At 41.6% G+C, this 25,081-nt stretch overlaps 1 protein-coding gene across 9 annotated transcripts in view; it reads left to right on the forward strand.

The window, feature by feature from the left end:
* The window catches only part of LOC138488657 (ADP-ribosylhydrolase ARH1-like), a 74,542-nt gene extending 50,663 nt beyond the window's left edge, over nucleotides 1-23,879 (forward strand). For all 9 annotated transcript variants that reach the window (XM_069615830.1, XM_069615833.1, XM_069615832.1 and 6 more), the window contains 2 exons: nucleotides 1,477-1,837; nucleotides 21,338-23,879. In XM_069615830.1, coding sequence (XP_069471931.1) covers nucleotides 1,477-1,837; nucleotides 21,338-21,725 — 749 coding nt within the window. In that variant the 3' untranslated portion in view covers nucleotides 21,726-23,879. The remainder of the gene's footprint in view (nucleotides 1-1,476; nucleotides 1,838-21,337) is intronic.
* Nucleotides 23,880-25,081: the final 1,202 nt, after the last annotated feature.

The raw sequence follows: 25,081 nt of genomic DNA on the forward strand, positions 1-25,081 counted from the left end.
GTCTGGGACTGGATAGGTTCGATATATTCACCTGAGATCACTAATTAAATGGGAATATGAACAACATCTTTAAATGGGTACTCCCAACATCTTGGATTTCAAATATTTCATTGTTATGGTCAATGACAATTGACCATAACAGCATCTCAATGTCTCCAGAGCTGTGGTCCTCTCAAGGCTGGACTACTGCAACATCCTCTTTCTAAATCTTCCTGCCTCTACTTTCCGTACTCTACAACTAATCCGGAACAGGACTGTAAGACTTTTCTTTGCACTCAAGCCCAGGGATCGTAAGCCTACAGCTCTGACATCTCTACATTGGCTTTTAGTGGCAGTAAGGATCAAGTTCAAGACCCTCTGCATTGTCCACAAGGCTTTCTGGTACCTGGGACTGCACTACCCCCAACTCTGTCTTCCTAAATATCTCCCATCTCGAGCTCTTCACTCATCCACCTCGAACTCTCTGAGGGTCAGTCGCTTTTCAAAGCAGAGAGTTGTGGGTAGATCTCTTTCCTCGGCTGCAGCCTCCCACTGGAACAGCCTCCCTGCCTCCCTCAAACCTGAGCAGAACCATATCCGGTTCCGGAAGCAACTCAAGACCTTCCTCTTCACTTCCGCTTTCTCCCTTCCTCTGCCCTGCTGATGACCCATCTGCTTCATGCACTGGTCATCTGGCCACCCTCTTAAACTGGGGCCATGGTCCCTGAATATCCAGTTTCACCTCACACTGCTTCTTGGATCACCCAGCACTTGTGGTCTGTATCTGTAATGAGCCACTCGTTGGCTGCACTTTTGATTACCTGCACTTCTCCATCACCCCACCCCCCTTTTGCACTTCTCCCCTTCCCTGCGCTTGTGCAATCTGAATGATACAAGGCCTAGTAAGATCGCTGTTTTGTCCTCCTTCTGTTTCCCCCTCCTTGTCTAGTCGCGCCTAGAATCACTTGTGCACACTTGTGAATCACTTGTGTATAAATGCCATATCATATCATGCATATCATATGGTCTGCAGGGAGCAATAGGAACTGTGATATGCTGGTTTACTGAAGCTGATATTTAAAATGCTGGTAAGCATCAGAAGCAATTTTGCTTGGTATTCGCAGTGAGGCAGAAATTGCCATGGTGCAACAACATTCGTTCAATACAATTTTGCACCGCAGCAATGTTTGCTATAGTGAGAATGGGAAGTATAGCAAACATTGTCATAGTCGGAAAAAAACATAGAAAGAATACACCCCGTGATTTTTAAATAAACAATGGTACTCTGAAATATGTTTTCTTTTCTTTGTTCACAATGTTGTGCTGAAGAAAATTGTGCTCTTTTTCAAACCTGCTGCAGCGAAGATGCAACGGTTTTGCATCATAAATTACAATAAACATTGTGCAAGCTGCATAGGAAACATGTTATAATTCTGGTTGGGCATGTCTTTAGAGTTACAGCAGCTTAAAAATATATATATATATTTTTTTTTACAGGTCCAACCTGTATGAATAATGCAAAAATCTTAAAACCGGATGTCCCAAATGGCTGGAAGATTCCATTTAGTAAGTACGAAGGTGGATGCGGTGCCGCGATGAGGGCCATGTGCATCGGACTGAGATTCCCACGTCCGGAGCAGCGGGATCACCTGATCCAAGTCAGCATTGAGAGCGGGCGCATGACCCATCACCACCCGACTGGCTACCTGGGATCTCTGGCTGCCGCGCTGTTCACCAGCTACGCAGTAAACCGTAAACCCCCACATGAGTGGGGGAAGGGGTTGATGGACGTACTGCCGGTTGCTAAGAAGTACATTGAACAATCCAAACACTTTGTGAAGGAGAATTTGAAGTCCTGGTAAGCAATGGTCCTTTTCCTGCCACATACGACCCAAGATGGTCACATCACAACAAAACTGCTCACAAACACCAATCGAATTATTATGAACTGAAACGGAAAAGGTTCACTAGTAGTGATTGTCAAAAATATTCTGCTGCTTTTTGCAATACAAATTTCAAGAAATACAACTATAGTAGTGTTACATGGGCAAATGATTTAAGTATGGAATTGTTTCACTCAGTTTCCATATTTTTCAAGTGGTTAATGCATTTTAATTGGATCATCAAAGCATAGTTGAAGCTGAGGCCACTGGTCCTAGTGCAACTCTGGTTGCTAGGAATTGCATGCGTGTTCATGGGAAGACCTGTTTCATGATAAAAGGCTGCAATTGGCAACTCTCTGTAATTTCTTTTCCAATCGGTAGTAACATTTTCACATACAATTGTTTCAATCGAAAAGGTGTGCAAAAATATACATTCATCAATTTCAATTTTAAAGTAATTATATTAGGATTTCTTCATCCTTACAAACATATAATTAAAAATGTTGATATATTATTTCACAATGAACCTTGAATAGATACTTTTTACACATTGTGTTCAATACATTTATCATAGAACTAGAAGTAACTTGTTGCATAGTAATAGCATCCGGAAAAAAACACATCTTTGACTTTACCATCCCTAAAAGAAAATGCTTCCAATATGGATCTTGCTGTAGCATAATTATTCTATGGCTGCTGCTACTGTGTGCAGCAAAAGCCTGTCAAAGATGGGCAAAAAAGTCTCCTAAACATCAAACAGCCTTTAAAAATCAGCAAACAATGGCAGGAATCCTCTACTGAATAATTAACAAATTTACAACAAAGGGAGCACTTCTCTGGGCCAGTCCACATATTGCTTGATATTCCCAGGAACAACATTCATGCACACAACTGAAATTACAAAACAAAGTTGGATAAGTAGGTTTTAATTAGACTGTTAAGATTTTGTAATGCCCCAATCTGTGAGCTGTCTCTGTGAAAGTTGACCGAATTATCGTAAAACAAGGATTGGCCTATTAAATGCAGAAAATTCGGTTTCTTTGAGTGTTTGCTAATTGAACAAAAAGGGCCCCTGTGAGGACTTTAATAACAGTTTTTCTAAAGGTGGGAAAGACCCAAAAGTGTATTGTTTATACGACCCCTTCAAACTGCTTGCTACCAATAATAAAATGGTCATGAAAGTATTATCAGAACTATCAGTATTATGTGTGGTGTATATCAGCCAAAAAGGATCAAAGTGGCTTCATTCTGGGAAAAACAATCTTATCAAAGAGGCCTTGGATTATGTCATAAAATGCAATAACTTGTTGGTGGGAATTTAAGGAGATCGCTTGCAGAGACGGTAGTCCTAATGCAACTGTTCCCTGGAGTATCTGTCGCCTCCCAGCGTTTTTGTCTATCCTGGATCCTGAGTCTATTGTTGCCATTTGGCAGCTCCAAGGCATCGCTTAAAACATATTTGTGAATCTGTGCCATTGGGGCTGCATTAACTATTCCAAAACTCTTGCCTCATATATTATTCGGGACGCCACTTTGATTCCTTAAAGCTGTATTCTCACACATTTGAGAACCAAATGTATGGTTGAATATTGGGAAATGTGAAATTTTATATTTCGCTCCCCTTCCAGTTTTACCCAAAAGATTTAACGAATCTGTCTTCCCAGGGCAAAATGAATGTTTCTATTCTTCTTTCACTGTTTATCTCTTCACTCTCCACCAATGGTCATTCCACTAGCGCGTGGCCAGTTGAGCAGAGGGATGCTGGTGTTGCAAGCTTTTCAGCTCTGTGCTCTGCCTGTAAGGGACAGCAGCCATTTTGACAGTGGAATGCTCTGTCATCCTGTCACTGCTGCAATCATAACCCTTGCCTGCTCAGTTGCAATAGTTATAGCCAAAGGATCTATTTTATCTACAGGGTTATCTCAGTATTTAAATGTAGCTTTCTCTGCATGTTTAAGCCTTTTAAAAGAACAAATTATCAATTCATAGTTAAAATTCTCTCTTCTCGTTCCCTCCCTGGTCATTGGCCACCTTACTCTGATTGTTACTATTAATTTGGTTTATTTTTTGTGCACAAAGAAAACCACCATGTACATATAGGCAAATATATATATAAATAGAAAGGTAAAGATGCATACAATGAATTCCTTAAAAAGTCGTTACAACACTCTATTCTATAATTGCGAATTGTTCGCTTTTGTCCTTTTGCACTGTAATACAGGCTACACTTAAACAAGGAAGTAATCTTCACATTGAAGCTGCAGCCTTCAAATGAGTTATTGTGCACATCAGGCAATGCAGGTGTGTTCTTAAGTGGGCTGTCTTTGTGTTAGGCTCTTTATGGACGTGTTTATTGCAGAAGAGCCCTAAAACCGCCAAACAATTAAAAAGTCAGATATGTCCATAGACAGCACTATGTTTAAAATAATGAAACGCATTTGTGGAGCCTCAGCAGTATTCTTAAACATCCTGATGGCATTTCTGTTTTCATTGAACGCCTCCAGGAGACCCTCCATGAACTCCCTTTGTTAACATTGGGACTTTTGCAAATTAATATGCTGCATGGCTTTTTGTTTTGTTCTCAGACATGATAAATAGATGGCATGAGTATTCTCCTTCATAACTATTTAAAATATTTAGGAATTGTAACTTTAGGATTTACCGAAATTTGAAGTGTAGTTGAGTTGACTGAAGCACTATGTGAGGAGCAGAAATTGTGAAATGAACACAGGGTTTTCATGATTTTGGCCATAAACTTTTATTGAAACAAAAAAAGTGGTTGGAAGATGCCTCTCTAACATAAAAATAAAACTAAGGTTCTGTTCGATGTCAAGATGTCCAAAGCAAACTGTCCTGTGTCCAACGTATTATTCTGGCTCTCACATTCTAACAAAATTAACTTTGAGGTGAAAAGGGTAATGTGTTTGGCCTTGAAAATGCACAAATGTTCAAAAGGAAAGGCATAACTACAGCATAAAAGATCCCAATGGATAAAGTACACAGTACCAGAGGATTGTTCCCTTACTCTATGATTCATCTTCACTGTGATTTACACTTTTATAGACATCTGTTTTCTTGAGTTTCTCTTGTTCAACAAAACAACTGGTATTCAAAAACAACTTGGCTGCTGGTCTTAAACTTGGTAGGATACCTGGTGTACTCTCCTGCCAGATTTCCTCTCCTCTTTATATGATTTCAATGCAATCTTTGACTATTCAAGATGTAGCCTTGTCAGGACTTCCTTGTAGTATGTACTTTATACACTGTTTCAACTTGACTTTGCTTACTCTCTTGCCAGGACTTCCCCATATTAATACACTTTTAAACTTGAATCATACTCTCCGGCCAGGGCTTTCCCATATAAACACACTTGCACCTTAAGTCTGCCTACCATGGCTTTCTCCTCTGAACACAATTACAACTAGAATCTGCCTGGTATACTCTCCTGCCAGGGCTTTCTCATATGAACATACCTGCGACTTGCACCTGCCAGGTATTCTCTCTTGCCAGGACTTTCTCATATTTGTAACTTGAATCTGCCTGACTCTTCTGCCAGGTCTTTCTCATATGAACATACTAGCAACTTGGATATGCCTGGTATACTTTTCTGCCAGGGTTTTCTCATATGAATATACTTGTGACTTGCACACTTGTAAACTTGACCGTCTCTTATATGTATTCCATTCTGTCTCTTTAAGAAATATCGAATCCCTTGTTCTTACTCAGATGCTTCATTTTCTTCTTTATGCCGTTGGTATGCTTGCTGAAGTGCCCCATTGTTCCTGCATCCCTTGGGTGGACTCACCGGCTCTCTGTAGCATACGTTGGCTTTCCCACGGCAAGCCTGCAGCGTCTCTTTAGCATCCTGCATTTGCTCTATGGGTTCGCCGCTTCTGCTCTGTAGTTTCATTCCCTCTCGCGGTTCCTGCTTGCTTGACCTGGGCTTCTCTGGATTCAGGCGGTGTGGAGGCTGCTGTTTGGTACCTGCGGATACCAGGAAGCCTTCATCTTTCTCTCGTGGTGTCCCTACAGCAGACCATCTCCTGCAGTCTGCTCTCCTTGGCCTCTCAGGTGAGCCAGTTGACTCCACAGACCTCGCACCAGCCCACTGATCTCTCAGTCGGCAGAGAGAGCGTCAGACTTCTCCAGCCCGCGTCTCTTTCAGCTGGTTCAGGGGTTTAAATTTCCCAGCATCAAGGATGCACTTGCAACAACTAGAGTGCAGCTGGTGCTCCTGGCATCCATTGATCTTCATACTTCGGCTCAGTTTCCTTTTTATAGTACATTTGTACTCCGGAAAAGGAAAGTCGGTTCTTGATGAGTGGTATGCAGCATATGGAAAAGAATTCTCATAAGCCTTAAAAGGGGAGTCCGTTCGTGATGACTTGTATACAGAGGATGGAAAGTATTCTCAGTCACTTTCATAGGTGGATGAGGGGAGTTATGACAATATGCCATTAAGGTATGTGGAATGGAAGGAGTATCCTCAAAAGAAAAAGGGGGAATACCATGTCTCGTCCGATGATTTGATTTATTGATTTATAAAGCGCTCCACAGCCTGGGATATCTGGGCTCGTTAAAGATAGCTTTGATACATAAATGGATACATACATAAGATCATTGTACAATTAGTAACAGGGATAGTTAGGCATTTACAAATAATTTACATAGGTCAGGTGGTTACAAAAAAATCAGATACAAAGAGAGGTATATGCCGATGTAAGGAGCAAGTGCGTTGCTGGAGGGCGATTAAGTCCTCAGTGAACTTCAAGCATTCAGAGGCAGAATGTAGTTCAGGGCTATCCACTTTTTTGTGTTAGTCTTGAAGCTTTGGAAATACTGATCAGTGTGTAGATGAAGGGGGAGGCCATTCCAAGCTTGGGCAGCCTGCACCGGGAAACTGATGCCTCCAGCTTGTTTAGGCTGAACCAAGGAACTTTAATGCAGTGCGAGTTACAGGACCTAGTGGGTCGTAACAAGGTTCTTTTGGTGATTTTCTCTGTTAGGTATTGAGGAGCCGCCCTGTTGAGGCATTTGTGAGTGATGGAAACAAATTTAAGCTGAATCCTGTCCTTAATGGAAAGCCAATTATACTTTCTTCTAGTTTCTGATATATGTTCTCTCCTAGGTATACTTAAGGCAGTTCTGAGGGCATTATTTTTTAGTTTAGTATTTGGAGTTTGCTCAAGATTTGATTGCTGGCTCCTGCAGAAAGGGTGTTGCAGTAATCAAGTTTGGATAAAATTAAAGCTCTCACTAATGTGATGCAGCTATTAGTTGAGAAGTACGGTTTGCAGGCATGAATTAGCTTGCATGTATACGAAGTTGCAGAGGCTTAGCATTAACTTGTTTGCACAGGTTCAAAGTGGAGTCAAGGCGAAAGCCTAATGTTTTGGTCTCCTTGGCAACATTGATGGTAATGCTGTCATTGAGGAAAGAAGCGTATTGGACATCAAGTTAATTGAGGTTTGTGGGGGCACCTAGGATCAGAATCTCGATCTTCTCATCGTTCAGGCAGAGGGTGTGGACTGCCATCCATGCCTGAAGGATAAGGTATATTTTGTTGAGTAAGGCAACGTCTGAGTCGTAGTTTCCTGAGAGGGGGATAAGAATCTGGGTGTCATCTGCGTAGTTTGTGTAGATGACACCAAAGTGATCCAGTTTTTCGAAGAGGGGCTTAGTAAATATGTTATATAATGTTGGAGAGACACACGAGCCTTGCGGCACTCAAGCAAGTCTCTAGTGGCCTCCTTGATAATTTGGGCCGGGCACAAGTCACCTTGGCATTTTGTTGGTTTGAGGGATGCTATAATATTTTCTACCTCTGGGGTAGAAGCGTGGGTACATTTGAATTCCCAAAGAGTATTGTGTGCTGTGAGGTCTCTGAGTTGGGGAGTTTGAGCCTTTTGACTGCTATTTTGTTTAGGAGGGTGGCGATTTTGTTGGAAAGAGCATTTTGGATATCGGTGCACCATTTTTTGTTTTTGCGTTATGAGTCATCAGGCGGTATGGGTGATTCCATTTCCAACAGGATTGCAAAGAGGTCCTTTGTGCTGGAGCTGGCATTGAGAATCCTTTCATTATAAGATAATCTCAGCTTTGTATTTCGTGGAAATTCCGTTCGCATTGTCTTTATTTTCTTTAGATGGAAGGTTTTTCCATTTGGCTTCCATTTTTCTTTTTTCTGATCTTAGAGCTTTCAGCTGTGGGGGAAAACCACTTGTTTAGGTGTGCTTTAGGTTTACCTTTTCGTAGTTTAAGTGGGGCAATGTAGTCTAAAGCTAGGGTCATAGTTGTGTTATATAGGTTGACTAGTTCAGCAGGGTCTTGAGATTTAGAGACGTTAAGGGTAGGGAGCAGGATAGGAATCCATTTGTCAGACGTGATATTTCGTTTGTTTCTGGTAAGAAGGGGTGGGTCTGTTGTCTTAGGATTGTTGGTTGGACGGTTGGTGTAGGTGGTAAAGAAGATTAGGAAGTGGTCGATCCAAATCTGGGGTTCGATGGCTGTGATGGAGGTTTCACAATTGAGGTCAGCGACCCAGTCAAGGGTTCTCCCTTTCTCATGGGTGGGATGGACCACTCTTTGCGCAAAACATAATTCAGTCAATGAATCTGCAAGAGCCTTGGCTGAATGGTTGTTGGGGTCCTGGTATCCAAAGTTAAAGTCACCTAGCAATACTATTTGAGAAGTGGGTTTGGTGTTGGCGGATAGTAGGGTGATGAGGTCTTTCTCAAAGGACGTTATGGGGCACAGAGCTCTGTAAATTAGGTAGATGGTAAGGGTACTAGATTTAGAGGTGGCTAGTTTAACTGAGAGGAGTTTGCAGGATTTGACCGAGGGGGAGGTGGTTACTTTGAGCGCCAGGCTGGATTTTGTGATAAAGGCGACATCCCCTCCTTTTGTAATCTCTCTGTCCGCTCTTACGATAGTCTAGGAGTCGGGGATGGCTAATAGGAGAGCTGGTCCTGCTGCAGCGTGGAGCCAGGTCTCCGAGATAGCTAGGAAGCCAATTTCTCCCTTGTTGATAATGTCCGCAATATCTGTCGCATGCGCGATAATAGATCTTGCATTTATCAGGGCGCCTTTGATGTAGGGGTTAGTGGAATGGGGTCAAGTGTTGAAATTCTTGTCTGAGTTTTTGTTAGTGTTTTTGGGGTGCGAAGTGTTGGGCGTTGATTGCGGTTTTTGAGGTAGAGGACTAATATGAAGTGAAGGTTTGTGAGGACAAAGTAGACTGCCCAGATTCTCCTGGGGTGTGTGGGGTAGGAATGCCTGTCTGCTGAATCTGGAGCTGAGTCTTTCATTTCAGAGAGTACCGTGGCAAGGCTGGTTCGCAGTAGGTTTGGTAGCAAATAACTGTATCCATTGGCTAGGAGTGGGGATATCTACCGAATTAGGCCTGATTGGGTTGGTATTATTGTTACTTGAACATAGTTTTAAGTTTGGAAGGAATAAAGTAGGTTTAATATGTGAGTCTGGTGAGCTATGATTCCATGGTGGTAGAAATTTGGTACGATTAATCTTTGTGGGCGAGGAGGGAGACATGTTAGCGTTAAACGTGGTCGACCACTAATGCATAGAATAGGCTTGCTAATGATAGGAGGCAGGGACTACATGAGTGGGGGATAGCAGCATGCATACTAAAATATGTCCTAGTACAAGTGAGGCACACATAAGCTACAGTAAGAGTTTTAGGCTGTTGATTTCAAAATGCAAACAGTTACATATGCATACAGTAACAAATAGTAATGGTTGTCATCAAATAGGCCTGACATTGGTAGCAGTTGGACAAAGGACAGTCACAATGCAGGGTATTAACAATGCAGAAGGTGATAAATGGTGAGATATGGCATAATATGGCAATAATGACTTTAAACCACACGAAATTCTACCTAGAGCATATCGTGTTGTGTCACTCCCTTGAGGGCTACCTCCCCCCATGAGATCATCCGTCATATAGCCACCCCAAGGGTCAGGATCAGGTAGTGGCTGCTGGCCACATGGGGAGAGGTCACTGCTGGGAAAGGCGTGATGACACCATCGGCTACATCGCAACTAGTAGAGGGGAATGCAATTTTATTGGCAATTTATATGATTTGTGCTGTAATGAAAATAGGGGGGCCATCAAGTATGAGCTTGCATGTTCTCCAAAGAAGTTTTTGTCATAACTGAAAGTCCTTTTTTAAACCTGGACTGCTATAACTGAAATGATTCACCAGGGCAGAAGCAATTTTGCTTGGTATTTGCACTGGGGCAAACATCTCCATAATCTGTAAATCTCCATAACCTCCAGAGACTTTCAGTCCTCCTCCTAGTTACAGTGCCCACTAACCATAGGCCTGCATGTAAGAATGTCGCCTGGGTAGAGGAAACCTTTTTGCTTTGAGTGAATTCTAATGACTGGCCTGGTTTCATCTAGTTACATATGATTATTTGGGTATTTTGCTCAACAGGACAGTAGAAGGTTGGCTTTGAATAGATCAAGTGACTTTTGTGCTTACCAGTCAGTACATGCGGAAGTCTGTGTTCCACATCCCCTTGAGTGTAAAACATGCATATGTTCTGCCACATCAATAACGCCCAGCATGTTTTTGCGTAATTGAGAAACAATAAACATACAAAGATACTGAGTAACTTAAAATGGAACCCTATAGGTGAATTCAGAATGTAACTTTAGTCCCCATGGACTGTCGGGCCTCCATTATGCTAAATGTATAAGTGTCGTCCTCCAGTTTGGGCTGGTAAATGTTTTTTATTGTAGTGGTATAATTTTTTCCATGAATATGTGGGAGCTACCTAGTTTAGCGAGATAGCGTGAACCAACCACGAGGGCTTTGGGGCGGGGAAGTGTTCCTCACAGAGAAAATGTTTCAAATAATGAGTTAACATGGTGCATCATACAGCACACTTTCTGTGAAACATTATGTAAAAAGCCAAACAGTTTACAATTGATGTTGTACGTTAATACGGGACAAAGCTCCAGTAGATGCCAAGTCACTAACAGTGCAAAGGAGAATGTTTTTCGGAGCTTTGTCTAACGCATTTTCATGATCCTTTTGCCCACAATATATGCCATTATTTTGTCTGCATTAAAACAATTGTGATGCCATCTGTGTCCATAAATGCACCAATATATGCCAGCATTCCAACAAAAGTGCATACTCATGGTTGCCTTGGCGATAATGCAAAAACAAGGGGGGTTCTGGGAGTTTCTCTACTACCAGCCTATATCCCGTGTTAGAGTCTCAACCAGGGTCTTTAGCTCATCATCCTCTCACAGAAGAGAAATGTCCACTACATATCAGTCTTTGCCCTGCCCAAGGGCACTCCAGCACCGAAATGCCTGGCAATTCTCTTTCGAACAAGAGTACCCCCTTGTTTTTGCTTTGTCTATAATGCCAGTAACCAATAAAACATGCCATGGTACTGTAAGCAAAATCTACATTCTAGCTATACCCATGTAAGTCAGTATAGCCACCTATTAACACTCAACAATGTTGGCTTTTCTCAGAACGGCAGTAAAAATTCTGTTTTAAGAAAACATGTACATGCTGCCTGCATCAATGTCGCCCCCCACATAAGAACACAGCATGTTGGCGTTGCCCACAATGGCAGTACATATGTTATGACCACTGTAAGAAACATGTACATGCGACCTATACCAATGAACCCACCTTGTTACAACACTCATCACGTTGGCTTTCCCCATAATGAGAGTAACTGTGCTATGTCCACTGTTAGAAAACATGTCCCTACTGCCTGTACCATTGACGCCATCCCCGGTAACCCCATATGAGGATACTAGTGTTGACTTTTCCCATAATACCAGCAAAATCATATGCCATGCCTCTGTAAGAAAACATTTTCCTGCAGGCTTCCGCTTCACGGATGTATCCCCCCACAATCAAAGGTTCGCTACCAGCTGGCATGTATGCAGGTACATACATTCATACATGCACCCATACAACATGCACACTATCCAATTTGCGCATACTTACAACATACACACTATCTTATTCACAGATGCACCCACACAACACACACACTGGCTCCTTCACAGGTGCCCACATACAATAGACACTGGTCTCATATATACATGCAGTGTGGTGCGTTGGAGGAACTCCTCGTGGTCCTGTATAGGGGAGCATGAGAAAATGAATGAGGTTGACCCAGCTGCTGCCAGATGTGGGCCCATGCAGTAATTGGTGAGAGGTCCGGTGTCGCTGCAATCGGCTGTCTTTGCTACAGGCGACTACAATTTCCAGAACGCCCCCTTCTGGCTAGATGAAGGAGGCCTGCCCAGCTTGTTGGGCACAGGATTGTGTACCTGAACCAGGGTTCCCAGAGAGACATGGTAGCTTGGCCCTTAAAAACTGCCTGGGAACTCCATCTCCCAGAATACACTGCAAGAGAGTAGACCGGAATCTAGGAATAAGCAGTGAGGCACTCGCTGATTAAATGTTCTAAAATCCAAACTGGGGCAAACACTGCAACCAGCGGAAGAGACTGCAAAATGCCATGGAGCCACTGTCATAGGCTGAGGGAATTTTCATATTGCGCCACATAACACATACACCTTAGAAATCTCTTAGTCGCAGGCTAGAGGGGAGGAAGCCAATACCGCCATTGGTAAAAGCCAATCGTCCAAAGGATGCTTAGATGAAATTAGATGATCACTGAGTAGAACCAATCCAAGGGTGGGAGGTTTAGGACCTAGAAGTGAACCAATGAGAGTCCATTGCACCAGAGCCCCATCGTCATAGAATGGGCTTGAATACTTCAGTACCTCTATTGGACTCGTATGAAGCAGACCTGACAGCTGCTGCTTCTTTGATACAAGGGGAGGCTGCTGGAGGGAGGATATCTGGCAGGACTGCAGCCTTGGGGCAGGTAGCACTGGCCCGAAGAAGCTGGAGAGAGGGAAGGAGCCCTGGAAGATCTGGAAGCCTTGGAAAAGGAATGTGGACTTGAAGGGCTCCCCAGCCCCTCGCCACTCCTTAGGGGAACTGTCAATCCAAAGCCTCATACTTGTGTTTCTACTGAGTTGCTACATGACTAATCATCCTCCACCATGCAAGCTATGTCAACCAAAAAATCCAGATTTTCAATGATTTCAGGAAAGGTAAATAGCTTGTTGCATAAAGGTAGCATATACCAGAGACTGGAAGTGGGGCAGTAATTCCAGATCTAGGATCGCCTAGGTATTTATACCTAAATTGAGCAATTACAAGAATATTAATTGATTATGATTGTAGAGATCAGGTTGGTTTATATTGATTAATTTTGTTTTGCAAATAGATTGGGGCCTGGCCCCGGATGCATTTGTAATCTAAAAGTAGAGTTTTAAAAGCAATCTCGCATTCCACGGGTAACCAATATAAGGAGTGACAAGAACAGGTGATAGATTCAATGCAGGGGAGATGAAAAATCAAACAACTGCAGCATTTGGGATTTTTTGCATGCAATCTAATTGATAGTTCAGAATACCCAAGTATAGAGAGTTATACTAAACAATCCTGGAATTCATGAGGGAGCGAACGACCTTTGGGAAGTGCCGTTTGTCAGTGTATGGGGAAATTCTGAGAAGGCAGCAAACAGGAGGATTTATCGGGAACTGCTGATGCTAATTAGAAACCCACGTTGTTTCCCTTGATGGAGTAAGACATGGGGATGTTGAACAGTATAGGTTAGGGGCATATTTTAGGTGAGATCAACAATTTTTAGTTTTTAGGCACAACAAGATAACTTGTGTTTTACTTGGGTTCAATTGGAGGAAGTATTCAAGCATCCAGGATTTAACTTCACTTAAACAAGTAATCAAATTGCAAGGAATACAAATGTTGAATGTATTGTATACTTGTGCATCATCAGCGTATGAATAATAACTAAGTCCAGGATTGATGAAGATTTTAAAGAATGGTCTGATACAGATATTGAAAAGTAGCAGGGATAAAACAAAACCCTGTGGAACCCCAAAAGTCGCAAGGTTTCTTAGGCGATAATAAAGAGCCAAACCTAACTTGTTGTTATTCACCCTTTATAAAAGACCAGAATGATTCCAGTGCACGCGTCGATAAATGGATATAGTCAGACAAACGGGCAAGTAGCGTACAATGAGTGAACGTGTTGAAGGCTGCATCACCAAGAGTGTTCATTCATCCTGGTCAGCTGATTCCAGGATGTTGTCGGAGACCGGTAGTAAAGCAGTCTCAGTTCCATGGATAAAGCGAAAACCAGATTGGTAGTCATCCAATTGTGAATGCTGTTAGATGAATGACATAAGCTGAGAGGTATCAACTTTTTTCAAGATTGTGGAGGGCGAAGTAAGACCGGTGACTGGACGATAGCTATTCAATTCTAGGTTCTATGTTGATTCCCCGCAGGCCGATTTCATACTAACCCCGTTGCCAAGGTCCGATGTCGGTGCTGCAGGGTATCATTTTTACCTTTATGGTGCCCCTTGCCTGCTGTTCTCTAATGCGGGGGACACCCATGCAACATCTGTTCCCTCCCCACCCCTCATCCCTCATTCCCAAATGTCTATCGTGGGGGACAATACCGTCGCCCCAAATTCCTATTCCCCTGACCCATCCCCATTCCTGACATCATACACACACACACATAAACACACCCCTACCGCTCCCCAATCCCCCTCCTTCCCTTACTGTCCGCCACCTCTTCCTGATGACGCAGAGTGCAGTGAACACATGTGCTGTTCCCGAACAGGCCGCCATTCGTTGACAGCAGCTTGTCAGGAAAATGTATTTCAAACGACTCGGCCAGAACGCATTTCTAATGGATCTAATTATGCTTTTTTCCTCTGTTGGGAAATGGTAGCAGATTTCAGTTGGAAGGATACCATTCCTTCCATAAGTGTTTTATTTATAAATAAGGTAATATGATTGGTAATGAAATCAGCAAAGATCTTTGCTGGAATTGCAGGGAGAGCATCCTATATACGAGAGGCGGGTCAAAGCTTCCTGAGTAAGTTATGCGTTTCATTAGCAGTAGCTTGCTTAGACTTGATTAGGAAAAACAGTCACTATGGAAGGGACTAACGAAGACCATCATTCTTCTTTCCCATCTACTTGAGTATCTGTGTTCAGATCTTATCTTTGACTATTGACATTTTTTAGAGAAAAATTGAATTTGAGGCCAAGCAGTGATCCTAAGAAATAGGGACTGATGCTTGAGTGTTTAGGGGGTTTAGTAATGATTCTATAGTTTGAAACAATTTCTTAGGAGTGCTGTCTCATTTTTTGATTTCTGTGTGTAAAAAGTCTCTGCTTTAAAAATTGCTTTTTTATATTTAACACATAATAATTTGAGTTTACCCGGAAGGTCATCTGCATTTAGGTGCTTGCAAGATCACTGAGTCATAAGTAAGGCTTTTTTCTTAGCCCTTAATTGAGGGGTATACCCCTGTGATGATTTTCACTTAAGGTTGTGATTGGATGAAGTCAATGGAGCTAGGCCATCGCACAAACGTGATAAGGATAAAAAACAAGCTATAGAATAATTACAGGGCAGATTGGACTTATGCCCATTAATTGTGGAGAAGTTAATTGATTTGTTTTGTTAAGAGTGCTAGAAGGAGGCATTATGCTTCGAGAAGCATGTGGTGATGAGTAAAACATTTTTATAAAATGATCAGACAAGAGAAATGCAAAATGTCCTGAAGTAGTGTCTTAAAATCTCCAAAAACACTTGGTAAAGGCAATGACCCTTGTAAGGATTGCTCCAGATGGTGGCTGGAGTTAGGTGTACCTAAGATTTGATTGGGAGACTTGAAATCTGTGTTATTGTCTTGGCCTGAACTCAAGTCTTCCAGAAATATTTGTGTTGCATTCTATGGCTTTTATTTTGAACCATTTTTCAAGTTGATCAAGAAAACGGAGGCCGTCCTATGCTTGTTGTTAGGACAGTTTTTTCTGAAGTCCAGTTAAGGGCCTAGCAAAGCCATTCTACTGAGGCAGTACAAGACTCCACTCTTAGTATAAGGCTGTACCACCTGAGTTCGGGGTAGCGTAGACAGAGCAGCCAGGCTTATCTTAGGAGGGAGAGAGGGCAGTAGATACAGTACAAGTGAAAATTGTAATACAAATGATCCAAAGAAACACTGAAACACTATGTATTGTAACAATAAAGAATTTATTTAAATACAAGTAGGCCCAGATAAATCTAGGGGTTAAGTAAGTACTAACACATTATATAAAATCACAATATAAAACACAATACTATACTTGAAAGTACGCAGACCCAAGTATAGACCTTATTTGGAACTTCTAACTGTAGTTCTAGGGAAGTCAAAACCTTGTTATACACATTTAGAATAGGTCAACCCTATCCTTTGGGAGTAAAAGACCAATGGTTACTTTTAGATTACTTTTGGTAATACAAGGACAGTAGGCCCTTCCAGTTGTACAGTGACTCTTGGAACAAATCACATAGACAGTCAATTGGACAATATACTTTTGGTGAATAGTGAAACACTTATTCTAGGTGCAGTAAAAACCTCTAACTACTTTTGTCATAACACACAGTTATACCAGGTGAGTAAAACCTAAGGATGTAATGTGCCATTACAGATGCCTTGGAAATCAGGGAACCCCAGATTGAGGTAAGCAATAACTCTGGTAACTTGTTTTGGATGGCACACAGCTAACACAAGGTAAGTAAAACCCACTTACTTTAACTTCACAATGAAGGGGAGAGTAAAACCCAATGTCACACTTTACTGAATAGTTATTCTAGGTAGGCAACAACCTAATGTAGACTTATTAAGGACAGGCTAGCAGCAAGTCAGGGGAAGCAAGACCCAGTTGGGGGACACTCATACAGTTATCCTAACAGGACTAACCTGGTGATACCAACAGTTGGAGGACACTCATACAATTACCCCACAGGAATAATCTGGTGAAACCAACACATTACTTTTGTAAAGAGGCACAACCTAATCACAGAAGAGTAAAATACATTTACATCTACTTTCTTTTAGACTGGTAAAACAGTGGCTAAGGAAGAAAAGATGTTAACCATACTTTTAAGAATAGTGCATCACACATTCCAGATCAGTAAGAACTTTTGTAACTGTTCACTCTTAGAATTACAGTTACCAACTAACCAACTCTTTACAAGTAAGTACAACACTTGATTTCTTTTCTAGGCAGAAGTCCCAATCCCTTCAAAGTCTTTCCCTTAGAGCATGGGTGTTCTCAGTAGCAGAAGGGGGGTCACTAGAACTAGTGACCAACAGGCAATGTTAGAATAAGTTCTTTAGTAGCAAAAGTCAGAGTTTCCTTAGGAAAACTGGCAAACAAGTGAGTACTTTACTTCTAGGGTTAGAAGAGGGTCCAGGGGCTTCACAGAAGACACCCCAGCAGGATTCTAGCAGTGGGACTGGGTGTACTGGACGAGGGACCTCCCAATCACAGAAAACACCCCAGGACTACACAGAAATCCCAACAGGCTTAAGGTAAGTATATACCCAAGCCAACACAGTACCTCAGCAATGAAGAAGAGATTGCAGCAGGAGAACTTCAGGGACTTCAGCCAAATACCCGGTCAGTGGATTCCGTGTCCTGGAGACTGAACACAAGACCTCAGAAGGAACTTTGCAGCAGGGATCGATGAAGAAGGCTTAGGCAAGATTTCTCTCACGGCTGAATGCGGTTCTGCGGGTTTGACGCCTTTTCAAGGAGCACAGAAGAAGACAGAAAATCATGATTGAATTCTTGTTGTTTAAAAGGTCCAGCACTCTTGTGAGGGGACTTTTTGGACTCGATTCGTGTCTATGGAGATACACCAGGATGCCCACGAAGTTTCAGAGCGATTCGGAATTCGGAAGACCGTGCACCGCACAGTGGCACACCAGGCACGTATTGCCAATAAGTTGTTAGACATGATAACTTAAAAAGTCACTATGGAGAGTCTTAAAAATGACACCCATAAAAAGAATTAAAGACAGGTGAGTGTGGAAAAAGGTTCCCACTCACCGAGGTATTAAGGAAAAATATCCCACTAGAAAAGCAAAAAGTTCTGGAGTTGAACCAGGAAAGGAAGATTTACCAGCTCTGTGTAAATCTTACCTAACACTTGTCTACACTATATTTTCAAGAGAGTAATTTTGCTGATTTGCGTCAATTGGATTATTAATTGAAAGAACTTTGCATAGGTTATTATAAATTTGGGTCACAATGCCTCCCCAGTCTGCAGATCGATGTAACCAAAAAGAGAGTATTGCGGTGGAGTGAACAAATGGAAAAGGGTCTCATAGTCATTGCTGACCCAGATTTCAATGGCAAATAAGAAATCCATTGTTTTTGTTAAAGTGCAGGTCGGATATTTCTGATGCATGATCAGCAATTGCTCTAAAATTGATTATTTCACTCTTAAAAAAACGGGGCTGTAGAGACATCGGAGTGATTGGAGGACTTGCCTTTAACATTGAGCATACTTCTGTTCATTAATATTAGTTATGTTAATCTTCCCTTGGCAGATACTATTGAGAACCCCAAGGAAATGGTGCCCCTTCCATTATTGAGTGCTCACAATGCATAACAGAAAAACAAAATAGTCAGTGCAAGGAGTAAGCAGAGTAAATATTTAAACAGAATGTGTCCTGGCGAGAATAAACCTGGTATATGTTCGATGAATGCATATGATCTGGTTAGTATAAGGAGATTGAAATTATTATCAAGCTGGTATGAATTGTGCATAAAATAGAAAGGGCCTGCAGCGACTACCATAAATCTCTAAGAAATTAAATACCATTCCATACTCAGTCTATCAGCCTTGAGCCAACAGCCTGGACACGCTTAATAGGCTTTGCAAAGATGGAATACAATTAAGCCTGATGGGCGCATACCCAGCATCAATCGCTGAACGCAGAGGAGAGAGATAGTCCGGAAAATGTATGGGAAATTATGCTTACCTGGTTAGAACGAGGAGATTTCATGAAATATGATGCAGTAAAAACTCAAAAAGCGATGTGTGCCTACTAGGAAAGATAAAATAATTGTATGAAAGCCTTGTGTTAAAACAAATTAGAAACTAGCTTGACGCAGAATGAAATAATAGAAGCTCAGCCTAGTTCAGAATGGGGGCAGATTCAATGAATGGGCTTTCTACTTGTGATCTCTAGGGAAGACAATAAGAGGTTCCGGCCCTGGCAGGAGGTGCCTAGGTCTAGGAGTGAGGCCTAATATGAATGTTGATCCCAAGGCCTAGGAGAGATGCTTTCTGAGAGTCCTCTAAGCCAAGGTCTAAGAGGTATATTGTGAATGCTGTCATGTACCCCAAGAGCTAGGAGAAGCGCCTAGTGTGAATCCTGCACCCAAGTGCCTGTGAGAGAGTCCTACAGAGGAGATGGGGGGGTAAATAACCCTGGTGAATTGGTTCTGCGTGGTTTTATCGAAGCAACCTGCTCCATTGTAATTTATTTTGACAAAATCACTTCAAATGTATTTTTCTATTTCATTTTCAATGTGGATACCTCACATACCCCTTCCTCCCCCCACTACTACTCCCATACCTCAAACCCTACAGATATATCACTTCCCCACAAAGTGATATGGTCAAAGTAATTTAATGAAACCACGGTATACAGATAAAAGGGGACATATACCAAGGCATGGGAGGGAGGCCTTGCGCCTATTGGAGAGTCCTTCTGTGAAACCAGCACCCAAGGGACTGTGAGAGGGGCCGGCTCTTACCCCAATAAAAGTAGGAACAGAGAGAGTCACAGGACAGAATGTCTAGGAAGAACCAGTAGAGAATGAATTCTGAAATCCTAGGCTGTGGAGAGGACTGTGGTTATTCAAAGTCCTTAGGAACGCATTTTGTTTGCATTAGAATACTGATGGATTTGGAATGGTAGTTTTATGACCTTTTACTTTGGCCGAGTTCTTAGAACCTTTGTGCTATTAGTGCCGGTTAGACTTGTTAAGCACAGGATCAAGAATTGGTTTTGTGGCCGCGCCTTTGGAGCTTTCTTTATTAAAGGTAGGGCACCATTAGGGGGGCAGGGAGTCATTAGAATATGTTTCGTAAATGTATGTTTCTTCACAAGGGAAATCCCAGGAGCACTAAAGAGTAACAATTTAGTTGAACTCATCCTGACATATTCTTATTCAGAAGTCCCTCTAAAGTCGTATAGTTTCCCCTAGTACCTGCTAGGCGTTTGGCTAACCATGACTATTGCTTACTAAAAATTCAACGCAATGTCAGTAGTGACGTGTATCATTGTATTGAGTTCCTCATAGAGCTAAGGCAGACAAACCCTTGCATGCACATGTGCATACAGAAGTTTTTTTTTTTCTTCTTACCTGCAGCCACAGAGTACAGACGCCGCCATGATGGCCCTCTGGCTCCCGTACACCACAAATAGGAAGTCGGGAGAACTTCCTTGTTCCTGGACAGGATCGCCACCATTGTGCAGACCCTGTGAATGGGGGGGGGCTGCAGGTATGCCCAAATGTACATTTGGCTCTGCATTTCGACCAGGCTGCACCCACAGTGGGCCTGCAAGGCTGGGGAAGCAGAACGCCTTCTGCCATTCATGAGTCATTGGAGTAGCGTTCTTGTGAAAGGGAAGCCATGCTTCCCTACATAGTGAATACCAGCCCAGGAGTGCATCCTCAGCTGTTTTTTGCAACTGAGGACATATTGTTTTCAATGGGCAGGCTTTACTGCTCCGTAATGGGTGGCGGGTCGGTGCCCTGTCATCCATTATGGACAAGGAGCCTCTGCAGCCCTACTATTTTTGTGTAATGTACCACAAAAGCATTCCAATTAGGATCAACTCAAATGTGGGCACAGCTAACAGTAGTGATGAATAGTGCTTGGCCCAAACATATAATGCTCAGATGTAAAGAGCCCCTAACATCAGTTTGTGAACGCAGTATAATTAATTAATTTATTGTTTCACACCTGTTAATCAAAGTGCCTGTGTAGGTCAACCATGAAGTCAAAGCTAGCGTTACTATATTCCATTCCTACACCTGTACGGAACTCACCAGCAGTGGCCTACAAAATGGAGCAATATGACTTAGAAAAACACATTCACATAGTTTAGCCATATTATTGGGTGTAATTAGTGGAGGTATAGCCTAGTCAGTACTCACAAAAGACTTTTATTTAACAAGATTTGGGGTAAATTTCTTTTACTATATTAGACCAGTTTATTGATTGTTTTGTGACTCCTGGAGGTCTGGGGGGTTTTCTGGTGTATATAGTTCTGTTGGCTTTGTTTTGATTATCCCATGATGTTATATTATGTACATGCTGTTTCTCTGTTATGAACTTTTTGAAAATAAATTTTATAAAAAAAAAAAAAGACTTTTAGACAATAAAGGCTATGAATAAATAAATAAGATTTGCAATCATAAACCATTTTATTTTTTAAATTATGTGTAAACATTCATGATGACGTAAAAAAGTTAAAGGGTAAGCATTGCCTTTTTCGCACACAGGTCATATTTTGAAGAAAAGTGGACAGAGTACCTGAAGCAGAGAGATCTCCTCGATGGCACAAGACCAGCTGTGTTTCCTGACAACTATGGTGTGGCTGAGCGGGACAAGTTCTACACTTCTGTCAGCTACGAAGGTTGGGGAGGAAGCAGTGGCCACGATGCCCCTATGATCGCCTACGATGCCCTTCTAGGTGCAGGGGATTCCTGGATAGAGCTGGCACACCGGGCATTTTTCCATGGTGGGGACAGTGACTCCACAGCAGCCATCGCTGCCTGCTGGTGGGGCGCCATGTATGGCTTTCAAGGTGTGAACCCCGCAAATTACAAGCATCTTGAGTACCGTGAGAGGCTGGAAGCACTCGGCCGTGATTTATCTCAACTCTGCTAAAAAGAAAATCGGATGTCACAAGGAAACTACTTCTATCAGACAAAAAGAATTGGGTCATGCATTCCTAATGTGGTCAACTTCTAGAATCCCACATTTAGTGAGTGCTATTTATTTTGATAATTTGCCACACCAGTGAATATTTCAATAAAAAAAGACTGTTGCAACATTTTTATAAAAAAAGAAAAATAGGCTTGACAATACAGAAGACAGAAAAGCACACCTAGCTCAGGACTGAGCCCAATCCTTATTTGGGAATGTACATATTTCTGCCCAGTTAGGATGCCTATAGAGCCTGTGTACTATCAATGCAGATCAAATAAGAGACTGTGTAGTCTGGTAGAGAATGGACAACGCAAGACATTTATTCAAAAAGTAGTTTGCAAACTGAATAAATGGACGCCACTCCAACAGCCCGCCACCCAATTTAACCCAACCAACTCACCTTCTCCTTATATCCCCACTTTGTCTGGCCCATTCCATTTGGCGTCATTTCCCTTTGATCTCCCCGCCCCCCATGACATCACAATCACCCCTATTGTTTATCATCATAGTCTGTCCTCGGTTTCCATATGGATCATCCACCTCACGTGATTGTTCAGTTTCGGGTCAGTCGCTCTGGTCTGACGATATCCAGTGTCCACCTTTTCAGATGATGGGCATTGGGCCTTCGGCCCCGATGTATTTTCGGCGATGAATAAGAGTCCTTTGTCTTGTCTAGTCCTAACTGGCCGATCCAAGATGGAGGCCCGAGTGGCCATCACCCAGTGCCCCTAAGAGCTCCTACAATGCTGTCTCATTAGTCCTACAGCACATGCTCAAACTAAGGAGCTCCTGGGGTTGGAACAAGTATTACAAAAGCCAATAGGTGGGGCTGCCCTATCCAATGCCCACTAAGATTCAAAGAAAAATAATACATGCTCAGGCTTATTCATAAAACAAGTGACACTTCAGATATATTTGAATATTTTCCCCATACTCCTCCCATATCCTCCTTTACCTTCTTCGTGTTGATTGCCATCATATACCGCCAAGACAAATAATACCACACAGATCATATCCTACTCTCCCCCGGGTCCTTAACCATTCTCAGTACTTATGGACATTTATAGGTGGGCACAGAGGCATACAATTCGGGCTCAAACTTTGCACTAGTCATTGGCTAGTGATAATTCACTCATTTAATTTGAAACTCCTCTGTGGAATTGACCCCACACTTAATATAATAAATGGTAATCATGTAACTAAAGTATTAAGTACTAAAATAGTTATTGCTCATTTCACAAGGACAATATCAGTCCAATAATAGCATTGGTGCACACAGTACAATGTAATTTTCTGTAACTTGGAAATAAATAGATTACAAGAAATCTTTCTATACTTCTCATACATCGACCCCATGGGGGAATGATTCCATACGCCTACGTGATAACGTCATGCGCGATCACGTCACACGTATTGACGTAAATGCGCAATTATGTTTTTATATAAATTCTGATGGCTGCTATTACACACGCAGCATGCCAATATTCTAATGGGATATTAACAGGGAGAATTGATCTCCCGAGATTGATATAATGATCAGTAAGTATCCTGATCATATCACACAAGTACCAAGTCAGAAACATATAATATTATTTGTATATTTCTTCCCATTTTACTTTTCGATTGCTACAAGTAAATGTGGATGGACATTTAAAACATGTATTAATATAAAGAATTGGACAGGCCATACTGAGGACTATATCATCGATGTAGAAGTAGGTGAGTGGTTGCTAATACTTGCCTTCAGCATAAAATAATAAGTTCAGCAAAGATATATGATTGATGCAGTATAATTATTAAAGGTTAAAAAGGTCTCTTTGGAGGAGTATTCAAATAAATATCAACATTATACAGCAAGCTGACAATGCATTACCATATAAAATTAGGTATACATTGACAATGATATGAAAATAACTCTTAATAACAGGACATGTAGGGCCATCTCTTTCTCTCTCTCTCTCTATCTCTCTCTCTCTCTCTCTCTCTCTCACTCTACATATATTCATAAGACTATCAATCTGCTTTAGTATATACATTTTTCATATCGCAATGGATTCTTGAGGATAACTTTGACCTTTTACAACCTCTAAATTAAACTTGACTGAAAATAAATGCCTGACTGATCATTTACAAAGGATGAACTTAGAAATTGAGATCTTTTTACTGAAAAGATTATCGATGAATTATCAAGTTTTTGAAACTCTTTACTGATTCAAATAGAAAGTTAATCAATGAAATAATATATTTTCTTTTTTCACCTCTTTCCCAAAAGGCACATCTATTAGATTGTGATCTTCTTTGGGGAAAACCACAATATATGTTCTTCTTATTGTATTTTCATTAATGATATAATTTATACTGTATAATTAATACTAGCCAATGATTGTAATTATTACAGTTGTAGCTTGGAAAAGCCTAAAAATGATGAAACACGTGTTGGCACAAAGCTTACAGCGCACAACTGTTTGGCAATCATATGTTAACTCCTTATTGTTACTTTACTGTGTAAGGAATAAATCAAGACATTGAAGAGCACACAATAATAGTGTACACTTGTCAAATAATCGGAGTCTGTACATTGTTGACTGAGGAGTTTTATTTGATTTAGCAAATGAATTATACAAAATTGTAGTATTTGTGAGGTACCCATGGTATCAAAAGCAAGACAACAACACAAAAGAGCAAGTTCAAGGGTGTTTATTAAACCGCTTCAAAAGGGTTGGAGACTGCCTACCTTGCCCTAACGCTCGAATGGGAGTAATATCGACCATTAAATTAAAGAAAAACAGTCGTAGTCAGTCTAGTCCAAAACAATAATAATTACACAAACCTATTACCTGCCCTAACCTCATACAAAAAGTGGTGAGGCGAAATGTAAGTGTTCAACCAAAAAAAGTGTATCAACATAAAGTCAGGATAGCAAGCTGTCTTCTTCGTTCCCACGGTAAAACCATAAGAGAGAGCGTTCTGGTCAGGTAGATGGTGTGTACAGCCCTCCCTCTATGGCATGGTAGCTTCTCAGAAACTCTGTTGCCCAAGGGAAAATAACTCTGGCCTTTAAAGTTCCACAAATGTCACAGAACTCAGAAAAAAAAGGTTCACTTTCTCAAAACGGGTCTCTCCGGTTTCTCTCACCAGAGTTCGGACCCTGATTAGTTCAATTGCACTTTAGCTTCTATGGTGGTACCCCTCCCCTATGCTTTTTATTCCTCCTTTGGCTGGTTTAAAGTCTCATAGTTCACAGTTTCTCTCAGATGGTTTCACTTGTATTCCCAATTTTATACTTTGCAACAATATCGGAGCCTTTCAAAGAA

Source organism: Ambystoma mexicanum, chromosome 9 (genome assembly GCF_040938575.1).
Source record: "Ambystoma mexicanum isolate Mex_15411 chromosome 9, UKY_AmexF1_1, whole genome shotgun sequence".
NCBI lineage: Eukaryota > Metazoa > Chordata > Amphibia > Caudata > Ambystomatidae > Ambystoma > Ambystoma mexicanum.